At 35.4% G+C, this 23,073-nt stretch overlaps 2 protein-coding genes across 5 annotated transcripts; both read right to left on the reverse strand.

Annotated features, from left to right (window-relative positions):
* Nucleotides 1-4,315: 4,315 nt before the first annotated feature.
* Nucleotides 4,316-4,627, reverse strand: LOC104096421 (auxin-responsive protein SAUR68-like). The gene has a single exon (XM_033656262.2). It carries the CDS (start codon nucleotides 4,625-4,627, stop codon nucleotides 4,316-4,318), a length of 312 nt encoding a protein of 103 aa, XP_033512153.2.
* A 564-nt stretch (nucleotides 4,628-5,191) lies between these two features.
* Nucleotides 5,192-22,146, reverse strand: LOC104096430 (TMV resistance protein N-like). Of its 4 annotated transcripts, none has more exons than XR_011408045.1 (6): nucleotides 21,299-22,146; nucleotides 14,950-16,045; nucleotides 13,953-14,225; nucleotides 11,366-12,938; nucleotides 7,028-11,218; nucleotides 5,192-6,331 (listed from the first exon to the last, which is right to left on the reverse strand). XR_011408045.1 is itself a non-coding variant. In XM_009602808.4 (6 exons), exons 1-6 carry the CDS (start codon nucleotides 21,799-21,801, stop codon nucleotides 6,236-6,238), a joined length of 3,594 nt encoding a protein of 1,197 aa, XP_009601103.1. In that variant the 5' UTR covers nucleotides 21,802-22,146; the 3' UTR covers nucleotides 5,192-6,235. The 4 variants fall into 4 exon arrangements, 3 of the variants coding, with proteins under 3 accessions (XP_009601103.1, XP_009601094.1, XP_009601088.1); XM_009602808.4 differs by having other exon boundaries at nucleotides 11,148-11,218; nucleotides 14,968-16,045; XM_009602799.4 differs by having other exon boundaries at nucleotides 11,157-11,218.
* Nucleotides 22,147-23,073: the final 927 nt, after the last annotated feature.

Below are 23,073 nucleotides of genomic sequence, written 5' to 3' on the forward strand. Positions count from 1 at the left end.
GGAATCATGTTGCTGTTCTTATTTTGCTACTGCCATTTGGTGATTCTTCTCTATTTGTTGTTAAATTTACAAATTGGTCAGTTCACAATCTCTCTCAGTTATGTTTCTTCCCTATTTGTAATCATGCTTCTGAATATCCTTATTATGTGGGCTTTTCAAAGCCAATATGATATTATACCGATATTTATTTGATTTATTTTTAATTCTTCATCTGGATTTGTGTAAGTTAGCATGATTAGAAGATTTCCTTGGTTGTGACACTTGTTTGAAGTTTTTATGTTTATGAATGCCTAATCTCTCACATTGACTATTTAATACTGTATCTTTATGTCTCAATTTGGACGCTTGCCCTAAAACTCTAGAGAATTACTGCATATCCCACATTTGTCTTAATAAGTTTCTGAATCCTTAATGTAGGCCGTACTGTTGTCTTTATTTACATGAATCCTATGCTTTAACCAAACACGTGGCTTTAAGAATTGCAATATGGTGTTTAGCCAACTCTGTACTCTTAAGTATTACCTAGGTTCCCAGTTGAATCTTACTACACTTAGTTTTCCTGTATTGTGCATGGTTGACAGGTTTAAGTTCTGAAATTTGTCTGCTCTGTTTAACCTTAAGTAGGCAATGTCTTCTACTATGATATTTTTGAACTAGAGAAACTTTGTATCATACTCAGCACAATTGAGATTCTTATTAGCCGTTATAGATCATGCTTGTCCTCTTGTTTACTATGTGTAATTGTCATCCTCTGACTATGGCTCTATCAGACCATCCTAACTTAGATTTATAGTTTTAAAATCCCTTTTAGACTAATTCTTAACCATGCCCAACCCTAGACTCACTCCAGAAGGCTCAATATGTGCATCATGTGTGTGCTTACCCTGTTAACTCTAAATGGCATGTTTCCTCAACTCTCATGATGTTATGTCTTTAGCATGCTCTCACCTGCTTAATGATTTAACCATGTTATTATTTTGCCATTTCAAACTTACCATGTTGAAATTAAGTTTATTGATTCTCCTAGTTCTTATTCCTTGCTTAATCAAATCTGTCAGTCTTGCTTCTGAAATGCCTATGTGTTCATGAATCCTGCTAAATGTCACATAATCATGTCTCTATGAGGTGTTGCTTTAGAACTGTTTAGTTGATTTCCATGTGTGGTCCATTAATTTATTCGGTAAAGTGGTCAATATTGTAACTACTGGGCTAGATAGAGAGGCATATCTAGGATTTCTAGAACATTGGTGCACTACTGAAGAAAGGAGAAAAAAATGTGTTAAGTGGGAATTGATCCCCGTTTCTTTGAGTAGATAATTAAATATTGAACCAAGTGCACCATTAAATCTTTATGGAGCATGGGTGCCTACACATAATAGTGGACCAATTCTAGGAAATATGTACATAAAATACTTAGTTTGGCAAAAGGACCATGGGTTCACGTGCCTCGTAATTTTGATTATAGATCTGCCCCTGGCTGGATATGAGTCTGTATGCTGCTTTGGGTTATGCAAATGGACATACCCTCCTATTTTGTGAAGTGTTTGGGTCTGGGCCTGCTATTCGAGTGAAAGAGTCTGTTGAAGGCCCAGACAGTGCTGGGTAAGCTCTTTTTGGGTCTGCTCTATTTGTTGGGGCCTGTAATCATCTCGATTATATAATATTTGCATTTGTTTCCCCTTTTATCTTTGGGCTTGTAATAATTTGTAACCAAACAATTGGGGCGTTAATGAAATTGGAAAAAATGGGTATACTCTATTCTCGCATGAAGGGGCAGAAAGCATACCTATAGGGTCTAAATATTTTATTTGCTATCTCGATTGACATGCCAATAGGAACCCAAGCACTTCACTTGCTTCACATGTTCTATTCTTGTGCACTACTAAAAACCATGCCTATAAAAATCTAAGTGCTTCACTGGTTCACATGCTCCACTTCTATACGCTATTAGATAGCATGCCTATAGGATATAATAATACATATTTTGCTAATGTCCGTCTAGATACCATGTCTATAGGGTTTCAATTAATCAATCAAACAACTGCTTCTATTGCTCTTGATACACTGCTCCTTTAGATATCATGACTATATGATCTTAATCAATTACTTTGTTACTTCGTCGCATTGCCACACTTAGACGACATTGTGTCACAGTAAGGTCATCTTGTTTGAGGTTTTGGAACTGCATATGAAGATTAAGGATTTTAGTACTGGAGGGAGAAGATAAGGCTTCTTCCAAAGCATCCCAAATAGCTTTGGAAGTATTCAATCCAATGATGATGGGTATGGTTTCTTCTAAAAGAGAAGATATGAAAAGACTCATGATCATCTGATCCTGTTGGATCCAATTTATATATTCTATGTTGTGCTTAATAGTGTACGAACCTTCAACAACAAGCAAAGAAGGTGGACATGGCTTTGAACCATCAATGAAACCATGAAGATTTTGACCACGTAGGAAGGGCAGCAATTGCGTTTTCCAGAATAAATAACTTGTGGAATTTAGTTTGATAGAGATAAAGTGGTGAGCATGGTTAAGAGGGTTGGAAGAGGGAGAAAAAGACATTACAGGGATTGAGAAAGAAGATGAAACGTTAGGAGACAGGGAGGAGGTCGAAGAAGAGTTGGTCCCAGTGTCTGATACCATATTAGACTGATGTTAAAGGGGATAATAACTGGAGCTCTTCATTCACTTGCAAATACAATGATACAACAATATTTATAATACAACACAGTAGTAGTATTCTAGATGGAACCAACTACTGTATGACAGCTACAAAAGAGTCCTAACTACTGGAGGTTGTTGGTTTAGGAGTCAACCTTGTGTGTTCTTAGGGTACAATCCATCACACCATGGTTATCGATGTCTTGATACATGCTCTGGCAGATTATATATTGCACGACATGTTCGTTTGACGAAACTCAATTTCCCTTTGCTAAGAAGTCTATTATTGGACCACCACCTTCTACAAATGTGCAACCATGGGTTACAGTTCCTATCACCTTAACAACTTCTCCACCTTTCCAGTCTTGGATTGCTTCACCCCACCTGTCGTCCGTCAACTTCTCAGCAGTTACAAGCACACCCTCTTCTCATCCAGTTTCTTTGGTATTGAACTCATCCTCGCCTCCACCTCTTGTCTCACCGAGTTCTGATTTACCTGCTAACAATGTTAACCCAGCTCATGTTGATAATCCTAATTCACATGCTCCTATAGACTCCTCCATTCTATCGGATGATTCATCTCGGTACCCTTTGCCTACTCAACCTTCCTCACAACCTCCCATTTCAACTACTCTAGCTGCACCTAAATGTAAATCAAAAGTTGTTAACCCAACTCATGCTTGATACATTTAGATGGGAAATACAGCTTAAAAGTCTTCTATTTGAAGTATTATGCTTCTTGTTATACTTTTGAAAAATTGGTTTAATGCAGCTTTTGACATAAACTTTCTTATGAATTAGGACTGTAGAAATTTAGATAATCCGGGGGTCCAACCTACAAAATTTAGAACCCTATTTTGGTAATTTATCTATCAGTCAAAAAATCAAAAGACAGGACTCGAGGCTATTTTGTGCTTACTGATTGTTCTATGAATACTTTTGAGGCCAATCCCAAAATTGACAACGTGAAATATGATCATACTTCTCTGTTATTCATTGGTTGCTAAGTATTCTCATTGTTAATGGAGTTCAATTTGAATCCATCGGACTACTAGAAAGCAACGGAAAGAAATCACATATAATCACAAAGTTAAAGAGTGTTGACAAGAATATTGAGTTTTGATGATAATTAGATGTTGAATATTCTGTACACTTGTTGAGTATCATGTATCTATTGCAAAACTTATCACATTTAGGTCAACAAACTAGCAATTCCAGGTTTCTTAGTTCTTAAAGGTATAAAGTTGATGAGTATGACTAGAAGCTACTGATACAAGCAACGCACTCTGAAGATCTACAGCTACACCTCTTTCGATGAGTGATATGATGTAGTTCATGAATATGGAATCACACGGTAATGTGATAGGTCCATCACTCGGAAGTCCAAACTCTTCTTCAGACGTGCAATAGTTGTCTGATTATCTCGTGTTTTAGATAAGCCAAAGGAAGAATGTGTAAAGTTTACCCTACTTATTCTGGAGTTAGGTCCTAAAAACAGGAAGAATGAATGAAGAAAAAAATCCGTTAAAACAGGTTACTTACCGTTTACTTAATTAGATTATCAATCAATGCTATTAAACAAGGTTACTTGCAACTATCTTTTTAAGATTTAAGCTTTTAGTCCATAGAACTTAAACTCATAATTTGGGACTATATCAAGATAATGAACGCTGAATCACACGGTAATGTAATAGGGCCACCACTCGGTAGCCCAAACTCTTTTCCGGACATGCTTAAGAGTTGCCTAATGACCTCATTTTCAAGGTAAGCCAATGGAGTGACGAAGCGAGCTTGATCAGCTGTATATACTACAAAATGGCCTTTCTCAGCTATAGAAGATGAGGATGTACTATAACTGTCTGCATCACTACCATTTCTTGGAAATGCAATCCTCTTCCTCTGCTTGGCCGCGAACCTTTGCCATCTCCTGGCCATCTTGATGAGTTTCTTAGCACTGATCATTGTCTTTGCTCTGGAAGATTTGAAACAAGAAAGTAAACTATATAGATGACTTAATTGATATTGCTTTTTTTTATGATGAAAAGGCTCATGGAAAAGGAAACATATATATATAAAGAGGCTGTAGACAGGCTTTGAGTTGGAGCTGAAGTTTTGCTACTAACAACCAAAGGCAAAGCCATGTGCTGATGCTTGTTGGTCATGTTGATATGGGTCCTTAAATTGGTGAAAAAATCATCTTTTCACTTTGATTGACAGCAACTTGGACCTATTAGTTAGGCTATCAGCTCAAACATGGGACTTCTCACAAAAACTCAAACTCATAATTTAGAATTAGTCCGAACCCAAGCTAAATTTGGTATACAACAAATTCAACTTTAGCCATATTAACATTTGGATATACAACTTGACAAACCTAAATTTAGTAATTTGGTCTAGGCGGTCTTCTATTTCATCAAATTAGACCGCAATGAGTTATAATTCAATCATGTCTCTCAAATGACTAAGCGAAACTTGAGTTATAATTCAATCATGTCTCTCAAACGACTAAGCGAAACTTGAGATAGGTGGACCAATTTAGTAGATATAAATTATGTAGACACGTTAAGAAATAGTGAACCAACATATACTTGTAAGTCAAAACTCACAAGAGCAGGGCGACAAGCCCCCAACAAAGGTAGTAGTCAAATCGGGTATGTCCCCCCTTATTCCCGACACGCTATAGTACCCCGAAGTGGCTAGGAACGGGTCATGTCTTATTGAATATAATCTACTCAACACGGAGCGGTACAGGCGTACATGATATTATGACGACCCCTCTTTTCGTACCGTTTGGGGTGCTTAACATCACTTCGCCAATTGGCATTACCTGCCTTCTATCAATGTTCCAATGATTGGGCTGGGACAGGATTCAAACATGCAATCTTCGGGTCATGAGCCTTATGAATTGATCAATTCCTCTACCCCACATTCTCTTTCTTTGCTGTAAGGTGAATGTGGTTTCGAACCACACAAGGATTTTTAGTCCAGTTGAGCTACGTGAACCACTTTGAAATAATTCTCCCTTCTTTATGTAAATTTTGACTGCAACCTGAGTTTTCTTTTGCATGTACACATACTTATTCAAAAGTGTTTCATCTGCACTTGTCAGTCAAAAATTGAAACAGCCCGAGTTTTCTTGCAGCTACTATGCGTCAAAGAATCGCCCTACCGAACCCCAGTAAAATTAACTGATGAAATGCAACCACATGAAACTGTTTTCCCTGCATATTTAGATAACATTGCAAATGGAAAAACAGCTCGTATCAGGTCTCTGTACGTTTATCAGTTTAGGAGTGAGACAAGGATACCCGAAATCTGTTTCTATCTCTGATCCTGAACTTGCATTTTCAACAAAGCTGTTGAACTTTGCATAAGGTCATCTTTGAATGTCACACAGCTGAAGCTTACTCATGTTCTGTTCGTAATTTCCATTGCTCATGACAGATCCTCGAGGCTGAAAAAAGATATACTTTCTTTCTCTAGTAGATTTTTAGGCATTTTCTCAAATTGCAGAGAAACAGACCGCCTTTCATCACTGGTGTATGAACACTGCAATTTTGATGGACTGGTTTAAGAATAGGTATCTGTGAGAAACCCGAGGGAAGCGCATTGACATGTTGAGATTGCAATTCTAAAATTCCTCAACGAATGAAAGGTAATAATACACTGCAAAATGACAGAAAAGGTAATAAGATAATAGAAAATAAAGATGCTGAAACAAGAAAGGATCAAGGCACAGGATCCATTTTTAAAGAATCCACACAGAGAAAAAGTTTAATCAGAGGGAGGGCGACAAAGAGGTGAAACCAACTTCGTATATGAAAAACTAGACAGAATGAATAGTACAAGCAAAACAAACCAAAATATGTTGTATTGGATGCATTATTAAAGGAGCTAACCATTTTTTTGCTCACTGATGTAATATTGGCATCTATTGGATGCATTATTAAAGAAACCTCTAATTTACCTGATCAAAGAAGCCAGAAAAGAAGTCTACCATCAACATATATCAAATAAGTAAAGAATTATCATGAATAGAAACATAAATATTGGTGGAAGTGGTAGAGGGTGCGCTCAAGATAGTGGCCCACAATAATTCAACCACCTCCGTTATCGAGAGTTGTATAATTGCAAAATACCTTCCTTGTTTTTACTTTGCTGTGCTAAAAGTAATATCCCTCTATGAATCAACTGTCTCGTTTGTGATAAAGCATCCTTGTTCACAAATACTTGTATGCACATAACGGTTCTTATAAACTATTGACTTTTCCTCTTTCGGTATTATAGACAGAATGGTATAACAAGAAGTAACGAAGGAAATTACTCTTTTTCTAGCAGTTTTGTGAGGTAATGAAAATATACCTGGATACCATGGGACATCACAAGCCATCAAAACCTAACATCATCTCAATGTATACCAAGATCGCATTAGTTGGTATCCATCTTACAGCATCATTCACAAGCCAGGAAAAACTTCCGCCCGATCCATTCAATACTATTTGGATAACATCTTGCATCACTCCAATGATACATTATTCACAGGGTAATTAACATATCGAATGAAATCCACCTACTAAAAGGCAGTTACAGATGGTAGTCTTTGGCTCTCTGATTAAATGCATCACTTCCTGGCCTGACGTTTCGAGCTCCTACTTAAGCAACTAACTAGTGAAGTATAAGTAGCATAATCATGAACAAGCCCCATTTCACCACGCAGCTTACCAAAATCATCAGGATTTCCATACTTGCAATGCCCATCCAATAGTATGTTATAGGTAATATCATCTGGATTCAAACCAAGATTGAGCATGGCTTGTACTAGCATTTCAGCATTTCTCATCTGTCCTTGTGTGCATAGACCATTCAAATGTAAGTTATAACATTAGGCGCATGTCCATTACTTTGCATCTGCCTTAGCAACTTAAAACCCATCTTAACATCTCCCTTCCTACAGAAACCGTCCATAACCATAGTATAAACAGGGTCATCAGGCTTTAAATCAGCATTCAACATTTCCATTAAAATCCTTTCTGCATCAACTACTCGCCCTTGCCGACACAAACCTGTGATAAGAGCTGCATATGCTACATCATCTAGTTCAATGCCATTATCAAACATCATTTTCTTGATCTCAAATGCTCCATCTAAATCTCCCTCTGCACAGCATCCACCAATAACCGTCGTGTATGTGATCTTATCAGACTTCAAGCCCTTTTCAATCATTACATGAATGAGCTTCCTCGCTTCCCCTAAATCCCCACTCTTACAAAGTCCATTGACAAGTGTGTTATATGTAATCAAATCTGGTTCCACCCCTTGCGTCAGCATCTGTTGATAAACGTCCATGGCCAAAACAATGCTACCATCTTTGCAATGGCCATTAATCAAAGTCGTGAATATAACAACATTCGGACCAAACCTTTTACACACATCTCATTAAACAACTCGTTGGCGTCCCTCATCCAAAAGTTCTTGCAAAGCCCGTTGATCAGAGCACTATACGTACAAATAGGGGTGGCAAACGGGCGGGTCGGGCCAGATATGAGACGGGTCAAAAAAAAGTAATGGAAAAACGGATAAATTATCCGACCTGACCTATATTTAATACGGATAAAAAACGGGTTAACCGACAGATAACATGTGTAACCATATTATCCATGACTTCATGAATATGATCACTTTTGGGAGAATTCCTAATCTCCCAAACTTGAGGAACCTCCAATTTGGGGCTTTACAAATGTAAAAGTTAAACTCATTAGGTATCCATTGGTTATCCATTTTCTAAATAGATAATATGGTTCTTATCCATATTTGATCTGTTTTTAAATAGTTCATTATACAACCCATTTTTTAATGGATAATATGGGTGGTTAACTGTTTTTTTTTAACCATTTTGTCACCCCTATGTACAAACATCGGGCAAAATTCCTTTTTCCTCCATTTATCTTTTTAACCTATACCCTGCATCCATATCACCTAATCTAGAATACCCATTTATCAAAATATTGAAACTAACAACACTAGGTCTCAAATTCCTCTTCCAAATCTCCGTAAACACAGACCGTGCTTCCACCATTTTACCTTCCTTACACAACTTACTCATCAAAACATTAAAAAAATACAAACTTGGAGGATACCCATATTCCAAAATCTCCTTATAAAAATCAAAAGCTACCATTGGTGAATTAAGCTTCATTAAATATCCAAGAACCTTAGTACAACCTTGAAATGGGAACCTAATTTTATGTTTTTGGATAAGCCTAAAGCACTGAATAGCATCAGAAACAAACCCCAAATCCAAATAAGCAGCAATAACTCCATTTAAAACATTCACAAAAGATGTAAAGTTGGTACCTTTAGCTTTCAAGATTGCTTGAAAAACTGTAAAGGCAGAGTCTTTACCTCTTCTTGAAACAATAGTGTGGATAAAAGAGAAGCTTGTGAATTTATTTTGTGGGTGTAAAGAAAAAGGGCCATAGTGCAATAAGTGTGAAGTGTGTGGCAATATTTTGAATTGTGAGAAGTTGAAGAAAGCCGTGTAAAGAAAGAGAGGGGAGAAGAAGGGGTTAAAGAATGAGGATTAAGGTTAATGAGGTTGATTATGTGTTGGGGTTTAAGAGATGGGAGGAGGGTTTTAAGGGAAGTTTGAAGGGGTTTAGTGTGAGTTTTTATGGCTTGTGAAAGGGTATTGAGTATTGGGTCTGGTGAATCTTGATGTTGGTGGTAGTGGTGGGGGTGGGGTAAACCATGGAGGGGTGGGGTTTAGTGGTCTTCGTGTCCAGATACAGGTGTTTCCGGACTTGGTGATTGCTGATTCTCAGAGTTTACTGTCATTCGGAGATATTCGAGGTAGCTGCCCTGGCTCCGCAGACCTTGACTCTCCTCCCCTATCCCTCACTCTTTTTTATTCAGTTTTAGTTTTCTTAGACTGTATTTCAAACTTATGTTATATAAATACTCATGTACTCAGTGACACCCTGGTTTTGGGAACTTCCGTATTGAGTTATGGTATTTTATCCAGTTTTATGAGAGTTTTACTTAATTAAACTTATTTTAATATATTTTAAATTTGAAAGTATTGGTAATGTTCGAGTTATCGGCTTGCCTAGTACCATGATAGGCGCTCTCACGATATGTTGAGTTTTGGGTCGTGACAACCGGTCGGGTTGTTACACGGGAATTGTGAATTTAAAAGTTAAAACAGAGAACAATATAGTAATTGCTGGAAAGAAATATAAGAGGGTGTTTGGCTAAGCTTATAAGCTAGTCAAAGTAGCTTATAAGCATTTTTTGGCTTATCTACGCGTTTGGTAAAGTTAAAAGTGCGTATAAGTCAAGTGCTTATAAGTCAAAAATAAGTCAAAAGTCATAAGTTGGTCATCCTCAACTTATAAATTTTTAGCTTATAAGCACTTTAAGTTTGACCAAAATTTTTATTATTTTATCCTTAAAATATTTATTTTTAGAACAAAACTCTTACATCAATACTCATTGCCTCAAGTACTATTTCAACCTAATCTCTCCCTCCTCCCCCCCCCCCCAAGTCTGCAATTCTTATTGACTATTTAAGATAAGAAAAATTCTCTATTCCTTTGCATAATTATATCTATGTGATTGTGTATTAATCTTTGAACTTTATGTAATAAATGAAGACATATTAAATTTTTGGTATATTACTTTCTAAGTGTTGTGGTGAAGAAGACAATGTTTGTGTCTCTTCAAATATTTTGTCCTATTTATGTTTATTTTTTACAGAAATTTTTTTATCAATTTATTAATTATCATAACTTATGATTATATGCTTATCATAAAATAAATTATATTTATCATAAAAGTTATCTTATCTAAGCACTATTGTATTTAAAATATAATGACAAATAGAATATTTTGTATTTGGATCGATTTGGAATCTAAAATTTTGAAGAAATTACGTCCTTATAAGTGTAAACAGTTCTAAGGTTATTTAAGTTATTTTAATAGAAAAAGAGCTTATCAGCACTTTCTATCAAATATTGCAGCAGCTTATTATCAATTTCAGCACCTGTATCCAAACACGTATGTGTTTATTTATTAAATCAGTTTCAACACTTAAAAGTGATTTTCAGCACCTAATACTTATCACCTACTTCAAATAAGCTAATCCAAACGGGCTCTAAGATCACCTTGCTCTTCAAATATAAGTTCTAAATAAAGAAATTATACAAATTGCCCTTTGAAGATTTAAAATGAGACATTTCTATTTTTACTTTATCTGAAATCTTATTTCATTTCATAGGGTTAAAGAAATGAGAAGTGGATATTGACAATTGAACAAATACATATTGTATGAAAAACTTTTTTTTAGTACACCGGAAAAGACTAAAAAGATTTAAAATCGTTCTTAAGCTACTTGACTTAAATCTACTAGGAGAAGAAACTCCATATCCTTAATCGCGTCTTCCCATATTAGCAAATCTTATTCATTTAAGTGCAGAAATAAAACCTCTTTGACCTTCTCAATCATTTGATCTTGAAGGGACTTCCAATCCTTCATATGCAATGTTCCCATTTGAACTGCAAAAATAATCCAAAAGCAAAAGAGTAAACTTGTTAAAGAGAGCTGCAAAGTTTCTAAAGAGAGTGACCCCTCTACTTCTTGCTGCAGATTCTCAAAGACAGAGTTCTCCTGAAAATTAGAAATGTGACTCTTTTGTTTCTTACCCGAGGAGCAACTGGCTTCATTGATCATGAAGTGGTGTTCACTATTGTTATATCGGGTCGTCCTTATCCCAGTGGAATGTTCATTGTTATTTTCCCTCATTTGTGACAAGGCCTCAACCTCAGCTTCTTCTTTATACAACAAACGAAGTCCATACTCCTCCACTTCTCCAGAAAAAGATAGCCTAATAATACCATAGTCATTTGGTGTTTTTCCATTTGACTTAGATGTATCCCATAACACAGCAAAAGGTACAAAGAAAAAATGTAGAGTAGAAAATGGAATGTTAGATTCTGTAGCCCATTCTGAATGGTTGAATAATGCAAGTTTCTGGGTCATGGACGACATCCCGTCATCACATACGGGAATCAAGTGGACTGTGGTGTCAACTAATCTGCCAGAGTAACATACAGCAAATCCCAAGAATTTATCAGGTATATACCAATTTTCGAGCAAATTGACTGATACACCACTATCCGAATGGTAGAACCAACTTGGGATCTTCTTCGTAGGATGCAGAAAGGTAAATACATTTTCGGACAAGGAATTTGAAGCAGAGATATCATGCCTCAAGGAAGAGATATTCTGAAACAGGGCATGTGCAAACAAATTATATATAGGATCATTGTATGTATCATCCTCATCAAGTGGCATATCACGCTGGAATATTACCCACTGTAGTTTCTTTCTCTTTGTTACTAAATCATGGATACTTTTCAGAGCCATATAACAATCTACACGCAAATCATTTAATTCAGGGGGAAGTCCTGGCAGCTGTGTAAGACTCTTGCACTCTATTAAGTCTAAGGATTGAAGAGCACCAAGTTGGGCTATGCTTCGAGGCAAATGCTCAAAATTATTTCTACTGAGATCCAACTTTTTCAAAGAGGATAAGGATCCAATGTCTTCCGGAAGTCCTCCATCTATTAGATTGCAGTAACTGAGATCCAGATGTTCCAATGAGCGTAATCCTTCAGCCACCGGAGGGAACTCAAAGTACACTCCTCCATGCTTGAAGAGTCCAAACATCAAGATTTTGAGTTTTTTCAAGCGTACGATGGAAGACGGAGGTCGTGAAATTAGAGTCCATCTAGCATCAAGCTCCTCCAAGTTGTCTAAATCCCCTATCTCTTCTGGCAAGCTTTCCAGTTTTGAGCACTCCGACACATTTAGACTAACCAAACTTTTCAACCTACAGATGCTGCTTGGAAGAGCTACAAGGTTTTCCATAGCGAACAAATCTAGCTCGCTAATATGAGTTTGGTACTGAAAGATAGAAAATGGTAGTTCCCTTATCCCGTGGATTTCTGGAAATTTCTCTAAACTAGAGCAATCTTCTAAACCCAGATATTCAAGAGATTCCACGTTAACACATGGAAACCTCTTAAGGCTTTTACAATAATACAAATGTAACTGAATGAGTTTGCTGCAACATCCCAGGGAATGGTGAACCTCTTCAAGATTATGACAACAAGACAGATCCAAATACTTCAAATTTGGCATCCCCGTGAAATCTGGTGTTCGCATTAGGCTTTTAGAGTGGCTCAGATCTAGTGTCCGTAGAAACGGCAAATGCTGTACAGAACACAAATAGAATGAGATAGATAGAGAGGAAAAGAAAAGAACCTATTTTGCTACTCCGCAGGATTCCAATAATAAAATATTTGGTTAGTGGGGCCAACACATTATTTTGTGTGAAATTAGAAATTTATTTTTTATATATGAAAAATTACTTGTTAAGAAACTGAATAAAAGTAAATTATAAATAAAAATATTGCTAACTGTAAATTAACATGATTGAAAAAACTGTAGCAAAGAGAAAAGTATTTCTCTATTTAAAAAAGTGTAATATAAAATGGGAAAACACAAATGTTAAATCCGGAAGCAATGTATGAAAGCGTATATGTCATTCGAGAAAATAGTTGTACATAATGAACTCTTTTTGTTTTACTAATAATTATTCCTTCCATCCCACTATATACAACCTAGGATGAAATTCATATGAATCTAATCTTACTATGAGAAATAATTGAATGAGTTCTTAAATTGAGCTTCTTAGTTAATGATGATGGGAAGATTTGAAAAATAAAAAAAAAATAAAAAATCTTACAATAATACTGAGAACAATCACAAATAATGTAAAATACAATAATTTCTTTTGAGATGGATATACATTAATTTGAGCTTATTAATTAATACTCCCTCCGGTCCATAATAAGTGACATTTTGGCCATTGGCACACCCCTTAAGAAAATACTAACTTCTGGAAAAGAAGAAGAAGATATTTTGACTAAATTGCCCTTAATTAAAATTAGCATATTGTTAACTTGACATATTGAGATTTATAAACAAGGGCAAAGTTTGGAAAAACGAAAGTAATTCCTTCTTGATTATGTAAAAGGTCACTTATTTTGGACCGGAGAGAGTAACTTATGTTCATTTAAAGACATGCATCATAATCTAGCTAAAAAAGGGAAGTACCTCCAATAAGACATGACAAAAGCAATAATATTTGTTCATTATCACTAAGTTAAAGGACAAAGATAGTTAGAGAGAAAATAAAAGTAAAATAGGACTCAACTATTGTACCTTTGTTTCAGTCCATAAATGACGCAGTGAATTGTGTTTGAGTTGAAGGTGAACAAGCATTTTGGGTTCAAATGTTGATGGCAATGACTCACAAGGATAGCAAAACCACTTAAACCAACGCAAGTTATTGGGCAGACACTCAAGGGAACCATCACACGTCTGCCACATCCCTATGTTTAATATTCGAAGTCTTTTCATATTTTTCATGGCCTCTTTGCTAAAGCCTAGTCTACCAAAATAAGTAACCCAGATTGCTTCCACTGCCATGGTCCCCTGGTAAGAAGATCGTTAGTCTACAAAGTATAATTTCAAATGTCGTATAAAATCCGCTTGCTAATATGACTAGTTTCTCACTCCTTACAATGCCAAAGTGTAAGATACAATATTAATTAGATTCTTGTTAAGAAACACTGATGTTACTTCAGAAAAATACTTTTTTGCAATTAATTATAATGTTTTATTTTCTATTATTACATTTTTCGTAGAAGTTCATTAGAGTCAAGTCTATAAGCTTTTCATGTTGTGATAAAAAGTAATTGTAATTGAAATAGTACCAATAAATTATAACTTTTATATATTAAAAAATGGTAAAGTGAATATCTGATTGAGTTATTATGTAATAAAATGTCATAAAATTTTCAAGTTAATCCAAATAATGACATTGGATAAAATATATTAATTGGCTACTAGACTAATCCATCGGTTAAAAATATAAGAAAAACAAATTAGGCAACGTAAATTAAAGAGGCTACTAAACAAATTAGGCAATTAATGTTTTTTTACTAATTAGGCAATTAATATTACTTTTGCTTCTCCTTCTAACTATAATTCAACAACAAACCCAGTGCAATCCCACACGTGAGTCTGGGTCTTTCAAACTAGAGTAAACAACTAAGATGACGTACATGCAAGAGTATGAAGCAAGATGAACAAATAATTGGAATTGAATGCCCTATATGTATTTGGAATATGAAAATTAGAAATCAAATACTCTTACATTGTTTAGCCTACTTACTGCATTATTGGTCATCACTTCTTCGAAATCCTCGGCGAGCCATAGTCTGCTGCGTTCTCCCGGATTCTTTTGCAAGTGCACTATATATTTACCCATATCTTGCATTAGGTCATGCATTTGAATATGATCATTTTCAGAGATGGACACAAGAGATTTGTCAATTAAGACACGCAATCCATATTCAGCTCCAGCATGACAACTCTTAAGAATTTGCATGGCGTAATCTTTATATTTTCCTCGTAAAAAGCATGTTATATCTAGAAACATCTCTTGATGGATGGGCTCCAATCCATCATAACTGATTTTGAGCTTTTCAACAATTTCTGAATTAGAATTAATTTTCATGTGCTCTATAGCACTTTTCCATTCAGTTAAGTCTAGGTTATGCAGCAAAGAACCCCACACTTTGAGCGCTAAAGGAAGGCCTTTAGCATAATTTACTACCTCCAATGAGAGCTCCTTAAAACACTCATCTGGATCTTTTTTTCTGAAAGCATGTTGATAGAACAATTGAATTGATTCATGATCAGGTAGTGCAGTCACTTCATATATTGCATCATCCTTCCCTATCAAATGCTTATCTCTAGTTGTTATAACAACCCTACTGCCATTACCAAACCAACCAATATCACCTGCTAAATACTCTAAATGATCTTTGTGATCTATATCATCAAGCACAATTAGCACCTTCTTAGAGCAAAGTCTATTTGGAATCATCCGCTTCCCATCAAGCTTATTATTGACGTAATCATCTTTTCTTCTTAACAATTCAGAGAGAAGGGTGTTTTGCAAAGAATGTAAATTTTCATTTTCTTTAATATCTGCAAGGAAACAAGCAACTTCAAATTGATGAGATATAGTGTCAAAAATGGCTCTTGCTATTGTCGTCTTCCCTAAACCGCCCATGCCCCAGATCCCCAATATGATTCGAACATCATTGATTCCTACCTTAAGTAGGGACTTTAATTTCTCGAGATGAGTATCTATTCCCACAACATCTTGCAAAGAAGACAAAGTAGCATTATTGCACAATTTGGAAATTTGATCGACAATTTGCTGAATATTCTCTGCTTCAATCCTACAAAAATAAGAAGATTAATTGTGGATAAATGTAAGAAAGTCAAGTATTAGTATGCATTTCATAATTTGTTTTCGTTTTTGTTTTTTTATTACATAGGGGTAGGGGAAAATGAGTAAAGATTATAAGATGAGGAATCGAACTCTCGTCAACTAGGTGAATCGCCAACCAACTCAGCTACTAAATATTGTTAATGTGCATAGATATAATTAAAAGACTATGCACATAAAACAAACTCTTGAAGGAGCAATCGAAATATCATATGTGCAAGAATGTTATTGAGGAATTGTAGTGAAAGGAACTTTAGTGTCTTCTGGCTGATATAAACATATTAGTCAATTGTCATTTTATTTTACAGAAATTATAAAATAAAATATTGGTGGATTGTTGATCCCAGAAGTGATGAGGGAGTATTCTTGAAATATTTTTCACATAGTAAAGTTTATAAGATATATCACAAAAGAACTATGTGTGTAGAAGAAAGTGTGCATGTTGTTTTTGAAACTAACATTCTTTCTGAGAGGCAGAAACAAGATGATGAAGAGATTGGAATGACAAGAAACTCAAATGAAGCCACAACTGAGCCTGAAGCTGCATCACAGGAAGGAACATGTGATGGAACATGTCCTTCTACCTAGGTCAACCTGACAGGGGGAACTTACTAGAGAGGAATTGATCCTCAAACCTCGAGGGAACCTGTCCATGAAACTATTCCTCGGTAAAAAAATCAGGAAGGAACATCCAAAGAAATTGACACTCCTATTGGAACATCCAAGAAATTGGATGAACCTGGTTCATCTGTTGATCAGAAGATGTATAGGGGAATGATTAACTCTTTGTTATATATCACTGCTAGTAGACTTGGCATTATTTTTAGTGTAGGCCTTTGTACTAGATTTCAGGCAAATCTAAAGGAGTTTCACTTGAAGGTTGTCAATAGGATCTTGAAATACCTAAAAGGTACCACTGATCTTTGCCTATGCTATCCAAAAGGTAATAATTTTAATTTAGTGGGATATGCTGATGTTGATTATGCAAGTTTTCATGTGGATAGAAAGAGCACCTCAGGTATGGCACACTTTCTTGGCTCATGTCTTGTATCTTGGGCCACCAAAAAACAAAACTTTATGGCTTTGTCTACTACTGAATCTGAGTTGTATCCCCACCTATTGTGATAACACTAGTGCAAATAGTATGACCAGAACCCAGTCACTAAAGAACTAAGCACATAGATGTTGGGCATCGTTTTCAAAGGGATAATTTTGAGAGGTGTTGATCACTGTGGAATTTTGTGCTACTGATAAGAAAATTGTTGAAATCTTCACAAAAGCTTTGAGTAGGGATCACTTTGAAAAGAACGGGTTAGAATTAGGAACGATTAAGATCACCTAAAAATACCGATTCTAACTCAATGATTGGTTAGATTTTTTGTGAATTTTATAAATAATTAGATTAGATATTGCTCAGTCTTATGCTTTTATAAGTATACTCTTGTGCCATGTGCTAAAACTTCTCACTGATGTCTAATGGTATTATCCTTATTTTCTTGGAAAAAATCAGTCTTACACAAGAGAACTTTCAGTGAAGAAACTGGTTCATCAAGCTTATAATGTACGTATTCTAGACTCTGCATAATTTAAAATAACTGCATATGGATAATGAACGGAAAAGAGTCTCATGCGCCATAATTGCCAAAATATTTGGGGAAGAGTTGGATGTCTTTTCAAGCTAAAACTTTCAATGTGATTAGACTTCTAGACTTCAAAAAGGTGTCGTTATACACTCAAGCTTTCCCTCTTTAAATTGGTCAGACCTTACCCTCTTATCTCAATTTTTTTTGAAAGATCAAAATCTCCAAAACCTTAAAACTCTCTCTATTTCTCTCAAGTTTCTTAACTGATCTGATGGCAAACACCCATTAGAATCCCAAACACTCTAAAAAAACACCTTCCTCACCACCCAAAGAACCTTCACCCATACTTTCAACCACCCAAACCCCCAAGAAAAAACATATTAAAATGATTGCATATAACACAGTAGCCAGTAGAGAACAAGCTAAGAAATTGAGTGAGATGCTACAAGCCAATCAAGCAGAATAACCCTAAAAATCTTATAGGTCCTTCAAGTCTACGACTGAGGGGGAAGAACCAGTTTCATCTGAGTAGGTAACTTATGGGTTAAAATGTTTTTATGTTGCTTCTAAAATTGCTGAGAATCTTGAAAATAGGTTTGTGTTGGTTGGTACGATTGGTGGTGTAGAACCATTAGAAACTGGCAGGTATGGAAAAATTGATGGTAAAAATGAAATAGGAAACAAAAAAGAGTGAGGGTGTTGAAGTAAATGTGAGGGAAAAGGGAGAAGAAATAGTGGTTGAATCTCCTTCACCCACTCTTGTTGGTTTGACTGAAGAAGCTGGAGTAAGGATTGTATTAAGTAAAGAGATAAGTGATAATGAGAAGACTATTAATGAAAGTATGGGGATAGAATCAAAGGATATAGTTGATAATTCTGGTGATAAAAGTGCAGCAGATGGGCTGATTAGGTTAAGGAAACGATTTCATAAACCAGTTTCTTCTCTTGCTAAAATAGACAAGAGTCCTGATCTGCTGCAAAAGGTGTAAGATAGTTAAAATCAAAAGAAGAAGAAAAAAGTTGGAAGCATGTGTGGCACTAAGAGAAAGAGTGCTCCTTCTATCCCTGTAGCAACTCCTCCCACAAGAGGAAGAACTACAATGATCCAGAAAAAGCAGAGTGAGGCCAATGTAAAAAGGACCTTAGCTGAGAATTCCAAGAAAGTAGCTTGAAAGAAAAAGGCCGGTAAGCCAAGTGGAGTAGTCCATATTGAGGAGATGAACCTGATTTTTGAAGATGAGTATGTGGAAGTACCCACACCTAGTGCCAAAAAGAGAAAGACTTCTCAAAAGAATTCTCGAGAAACAGAGGCTGGGGTTGAGGGATCAATTGTGTCTAAAAGAACTAGGTTTGCCACAAGGAGCAAGAAGGCTCAAATAGTGGAAGAAAATGGTTAAGGATGCTGAGATTGAAAGTCTGAAGTAAAGGATGAGAGAGACTCTCTCAAGTGTGAGCTTGCAAAGTAAAAGGAGAATAATGATAGTATTTTTCTATGTTGAAACTGCTTCAAGCCAAGAACCAAGAAACTGGTCCTTCGTAGTTTTAAACCATCCCTAAGCCTAGTTCGTAACCAGTAACCCAAGTGGGATGTTTTTTATTATTTGCTCACAGTTCTATGTTTTTCTTTCTTCTTATGCCTTGTGGTAGGATCTTATCAATCAATGAAATTTACTACTTTTACTCTAATTGTTTGTTGATATTTCTTAGATGGCTAATATCCTTAGATCAAAAAAGAGAAAATTAAATCCATGATTGCATTTGAAGTAGCCTAGTAGCCATGAGTGATATATGAAAAACTCTTGTTACTTACCTTAATTGTGCAACTTTTCGATGATGCCAAAAGGGGGAAGATAAGGTGTGCTTTTTGCTTTGGATTGTGATGTTTATAACCTAATGAACTTGATCCTTTTGATTTGTGACTTTAAATGAAAAGTATTCCAACATTGTGTTGATGTTGAGCTGAGTTGAAACAGGTCCCATGCTTATGAAAAATACTAAGTTTGTTATCATAAAAAAGGGGGAATACTTTTACCTGGTTGGTTTTGTTTTTGATGTCTGACAAAGGAACACATGCATGAACCAGTTTCATGAACAGTGTACACATGTGACAGACAGAATCAAGCAAAAGGCATGCACGTGAAAGGGATAAGTATAAGTGGTTATTTCTGATAATCCCTGGACGAAAATGTTGCATATTTGATAAGGAGCAGGACTCCTTACTTGAAGAGAACTCTATCCATGATAAGGGCATAGTTAGAAGTTGAAGTTGACTAGAACTCTTCCACCAAGGAATAGTAAAGCAAAACTCTAGTTAATATTTATTTACTAACTCTATAAATATTAGTGATGTTCTCTTTTACAGGTGATGCACACATACTGAAGTTAAGCACAAATTGAGAGCAAAATAGCAAGGTATTTTATGAGCAATTCCTGTGAGATTTAAGAGTGCGATCCTGAAACTACACGAACCAGATTGAAGAACCAGTTCCATAAAGAGTTTTATGCATCTTTCTTTATTTCTAGTTCAAAGTGTAGCAAGCGTTTTGAGTTGTACCTTTCAGCTTTCTTAGAAGCAAATTGTATTAGGTACTTGAGTTGTATTGTTCAAGTTAGAGTTAACTTGAAGCAGTCACAATAGCCTATTGTGTGTTGCTAAAAGAGTTAGAGTTAATCCTTAGGTTTGCAAGAGGTTGTAAACTGGAGTTGTACGTTTTTTCGAGTTAGTTAACTTGAAAAATCGCAACAGCCTATCGCTAGTTGCTACACGGGTTAGAGGTAATCCTTAGGTTTGCAAGAGTTTGTAAACTTTGTTGTTGGCTCAAAATTGTAGTAAAGTGTTTGGAAAAATCCTAATGGGTAGTAGGTCGTGGTTTATTCACCTTTTAAGCCGGGTATTTTTCACATAAAAATACTTGTGTTCTTTACTTTCTGTATTTATTATTCTGTAATAATAGTATAAGGAACACATTGAAGAACCAGTTCCTTTTATAATCTGTGCACGCGAAAAATTAGATAGCATACAAATCACCCCTCTTGTGTGGTATTGAAGTACAAAACATCAGCTTAAGCGCGTTTAAAGCTCGCCTTTGATAACTTTTTATTTCAGGGGTAATTGCAAAACGTGAATAGTTTAAGATGGTTTTTAACTTTTTATTTATTCTCTCTAATTAAATTGATAGGAACAATACCTTCTTAGTTATAGAAATATATATAACAACCATCATTTTTTTCAGGAAAAAAAATAAAAATATTTTTAACGTCTAAATGACAATCAATGAAATTAGATTGTGTAAGCAGTATTCTTAACAAAATAAATTGATTAAGCTTCCACCTTTTAATTTTTATTTTGTAAATATGATAAACTTATTTAGTGTCTATTCTGTTTAACACATTTTTTAGGTACACATTCGTTTTCTATAGTAGAATACATTGTACTCTTCACATAAACAACCACATTTGAATGAAAATTATTCCTTTTGAGCTCCTCACTTTGCTCCTACGGTAACTCGAACAGGCAACCTAAGAGTTTGAATTGGAGGGTGCTTAGCACTTAAGCAAACCCTTTCTTGTCGTTTTCTCTTTTTTTGATTATATGCAATTACTATGTGTTTTTAACTCACCCGTCACGGACATCGTATCCTTTTAGATTTGCGGCAGCAGTTAGAGCATTCCTCCATCTTTGGAGATTCTGCATTCCTTCATCATCATCCTTATAGCTTGTTTCATGTTTGTCAAAGGCTTCAGCAAAGCTCTCCTTCTGTTTCCGAACATGTGATGGATCCACATCATAGAAGACTGGTATGACAATCTGTCCACATTGATCCTTGCATTCCATGATCTTTACTAGCTCATCTAAACAGTACCTCGATGTTGCATAATTCTTTGAGAAAACGACGAGGGCGACTTGAGACTGTTCGATAGCTTTCAAGAGTTCATCTGTTATTGATGCCCCATGCTCTAGCCTTTTATCATCATGAAACGTGAATATTCCACTGTTTTCCAAGCCTTTGAAGAGGTGACCTGTAAATGTTCTTCGAGTATCTTCACCTCTAAAACTTAGAAAGACTTTGTAGTTCCACCGAGAAAACTGTGAAGTACTCACAGAAGCAGAAGATGATGCCATTGATTGAAAAAAAAATAACCGGTATGTGAACAAATTGTAGTTGTGGTAAAAGATCAACCGATGATAATAGGATAGAAAGAAATAAACAACTAGCTACTAGCACTTCAAATAAGAAAAGTTTGTATGAGATGGGCTTTCTTTGAACTTTAATAGGAGGAGGTAGGAAATTAAGATCACCCCTGCACCAATATTCCTCTGTGTATACACAATGGACAGATAAAAGTACAAGTGGGAAGCTGCAAAGAAAGAGTTTACCTACCAATATTCCTCTGTGTATACACAATGGACAGATAAAAGTACAAATGGGAAGCTGCAAAGAAAGAGTTTACCTATCCCAATTGAATTGAATTATTGCTCAAAAGCACAAACACAACGCCCCACTCTCTCTCTCTCTCTTCTGCCAAAGAAAAAGGACCCCATTGATTGAATTTCTTTTTCTATTTTAATTTTCTACGGAGGTTGACAAAGTCTTCGTCCAGCAAAATATTTTTTTATTTTGTTGAGTAATGAACAAAAAATTGAATGACTTTTGGGTAATGAACACAAAATTGAATATCTTTACGTAACAAAAAAAATGACTTTTGATTAATAAACACAAAGTTAAATGACCACTTATGAAATTTAATAGTAAATTTGTTCCCAATTTATTAAGGTTAAAAAAGTTATAATAAAGTTTCGACAAAATTGTACAAAACATATCATTCTGAAAAAAAAAAAAAATTATCTGGTCGACTTTTCAATCCTTTTTCCTATTGATTCAACCTTTAACAGGTAGGTTTGTAAAAGAAAATGCGTGACAAGTCATAGACACGTCCCAAAAAAAGATTTTTATTGTCAACTAAGTGAAGGTAATTTTTTTAAATATAATAATTGCCGAGATTGAAGATGTTGATGAGGATGAACCTAGAACCTCCACTGTACGTTTAGCTCTTGACATTTGTGTAATTTTTTCATGTCTTTAAGAATAAAGATTAGTAGAATGCAGAGGCTTCTTTTTGAGTATCTTTCCTTCTATTCTATAAATCGGAAGACTTGAATGATATGTAGCTCAGAGCTTTGCTGCCTTTTTAGCATAAAATCTTTCTTATGCTTGTAGTAAGATTTGGGTTATTTATTGTGGTCGTTGCAATAAGACATCTAATGATATTTCCTATCTATATATATATATATATATATATATATATATATATATATATATATATATATATAAGAGAGCAATAAAAAAGTGAGATGTCACATCTCTTTGGCAAAGGAACTCACATATCTTTTTTA

Source organism: Nicotiana tomentosiformis, chromosome 5 (genome assembly GCF_000390325.3).
Source record: "Nicotiana tomentosiformis chromosome 5, ASM39032v3, whole genome shotgun sequence".
Lineage (NCBI taxonomy): Eukaryota > Viridiplantae > Streptophyta > Magnoliopsida > Solanales > Solanaceae > Nicotiana > Nicotiana tomentosiformis.

Excerpts from the sequence above, each read along its gene's own strand:
- LOC104096421 (XM_033656262.2), bottom strand. The coding sequence starts at position 4,627 with ATGATCAGTGCTAAGAAACTCATCAAGATGGCCAGGAGATGGCAAAGG.
- LOC104096430 (XM_009602793.4), bottom strand. The coding sequence starts at position 21,801 with ATGGCATCATCTTCTGCTTCTGTGAGTACTTCACAGTTTTCTCGGTGG. Across the intron at positions 16,046-21,298 it reads GGATACGATGTCCGTGACGG|GATTGAAGCAGAGAATATTC; the intron begins GTGAGTTAAAAA and ends TTATTTTTGTAG. Across the intron at positions 12,939-13,952 it reads ATTTATGGACTGAAACAAAG|CATTTGCCGTTTCTACGGAC; the intron begins GTACAATAGTTG and ends TGTTCTGTACAG.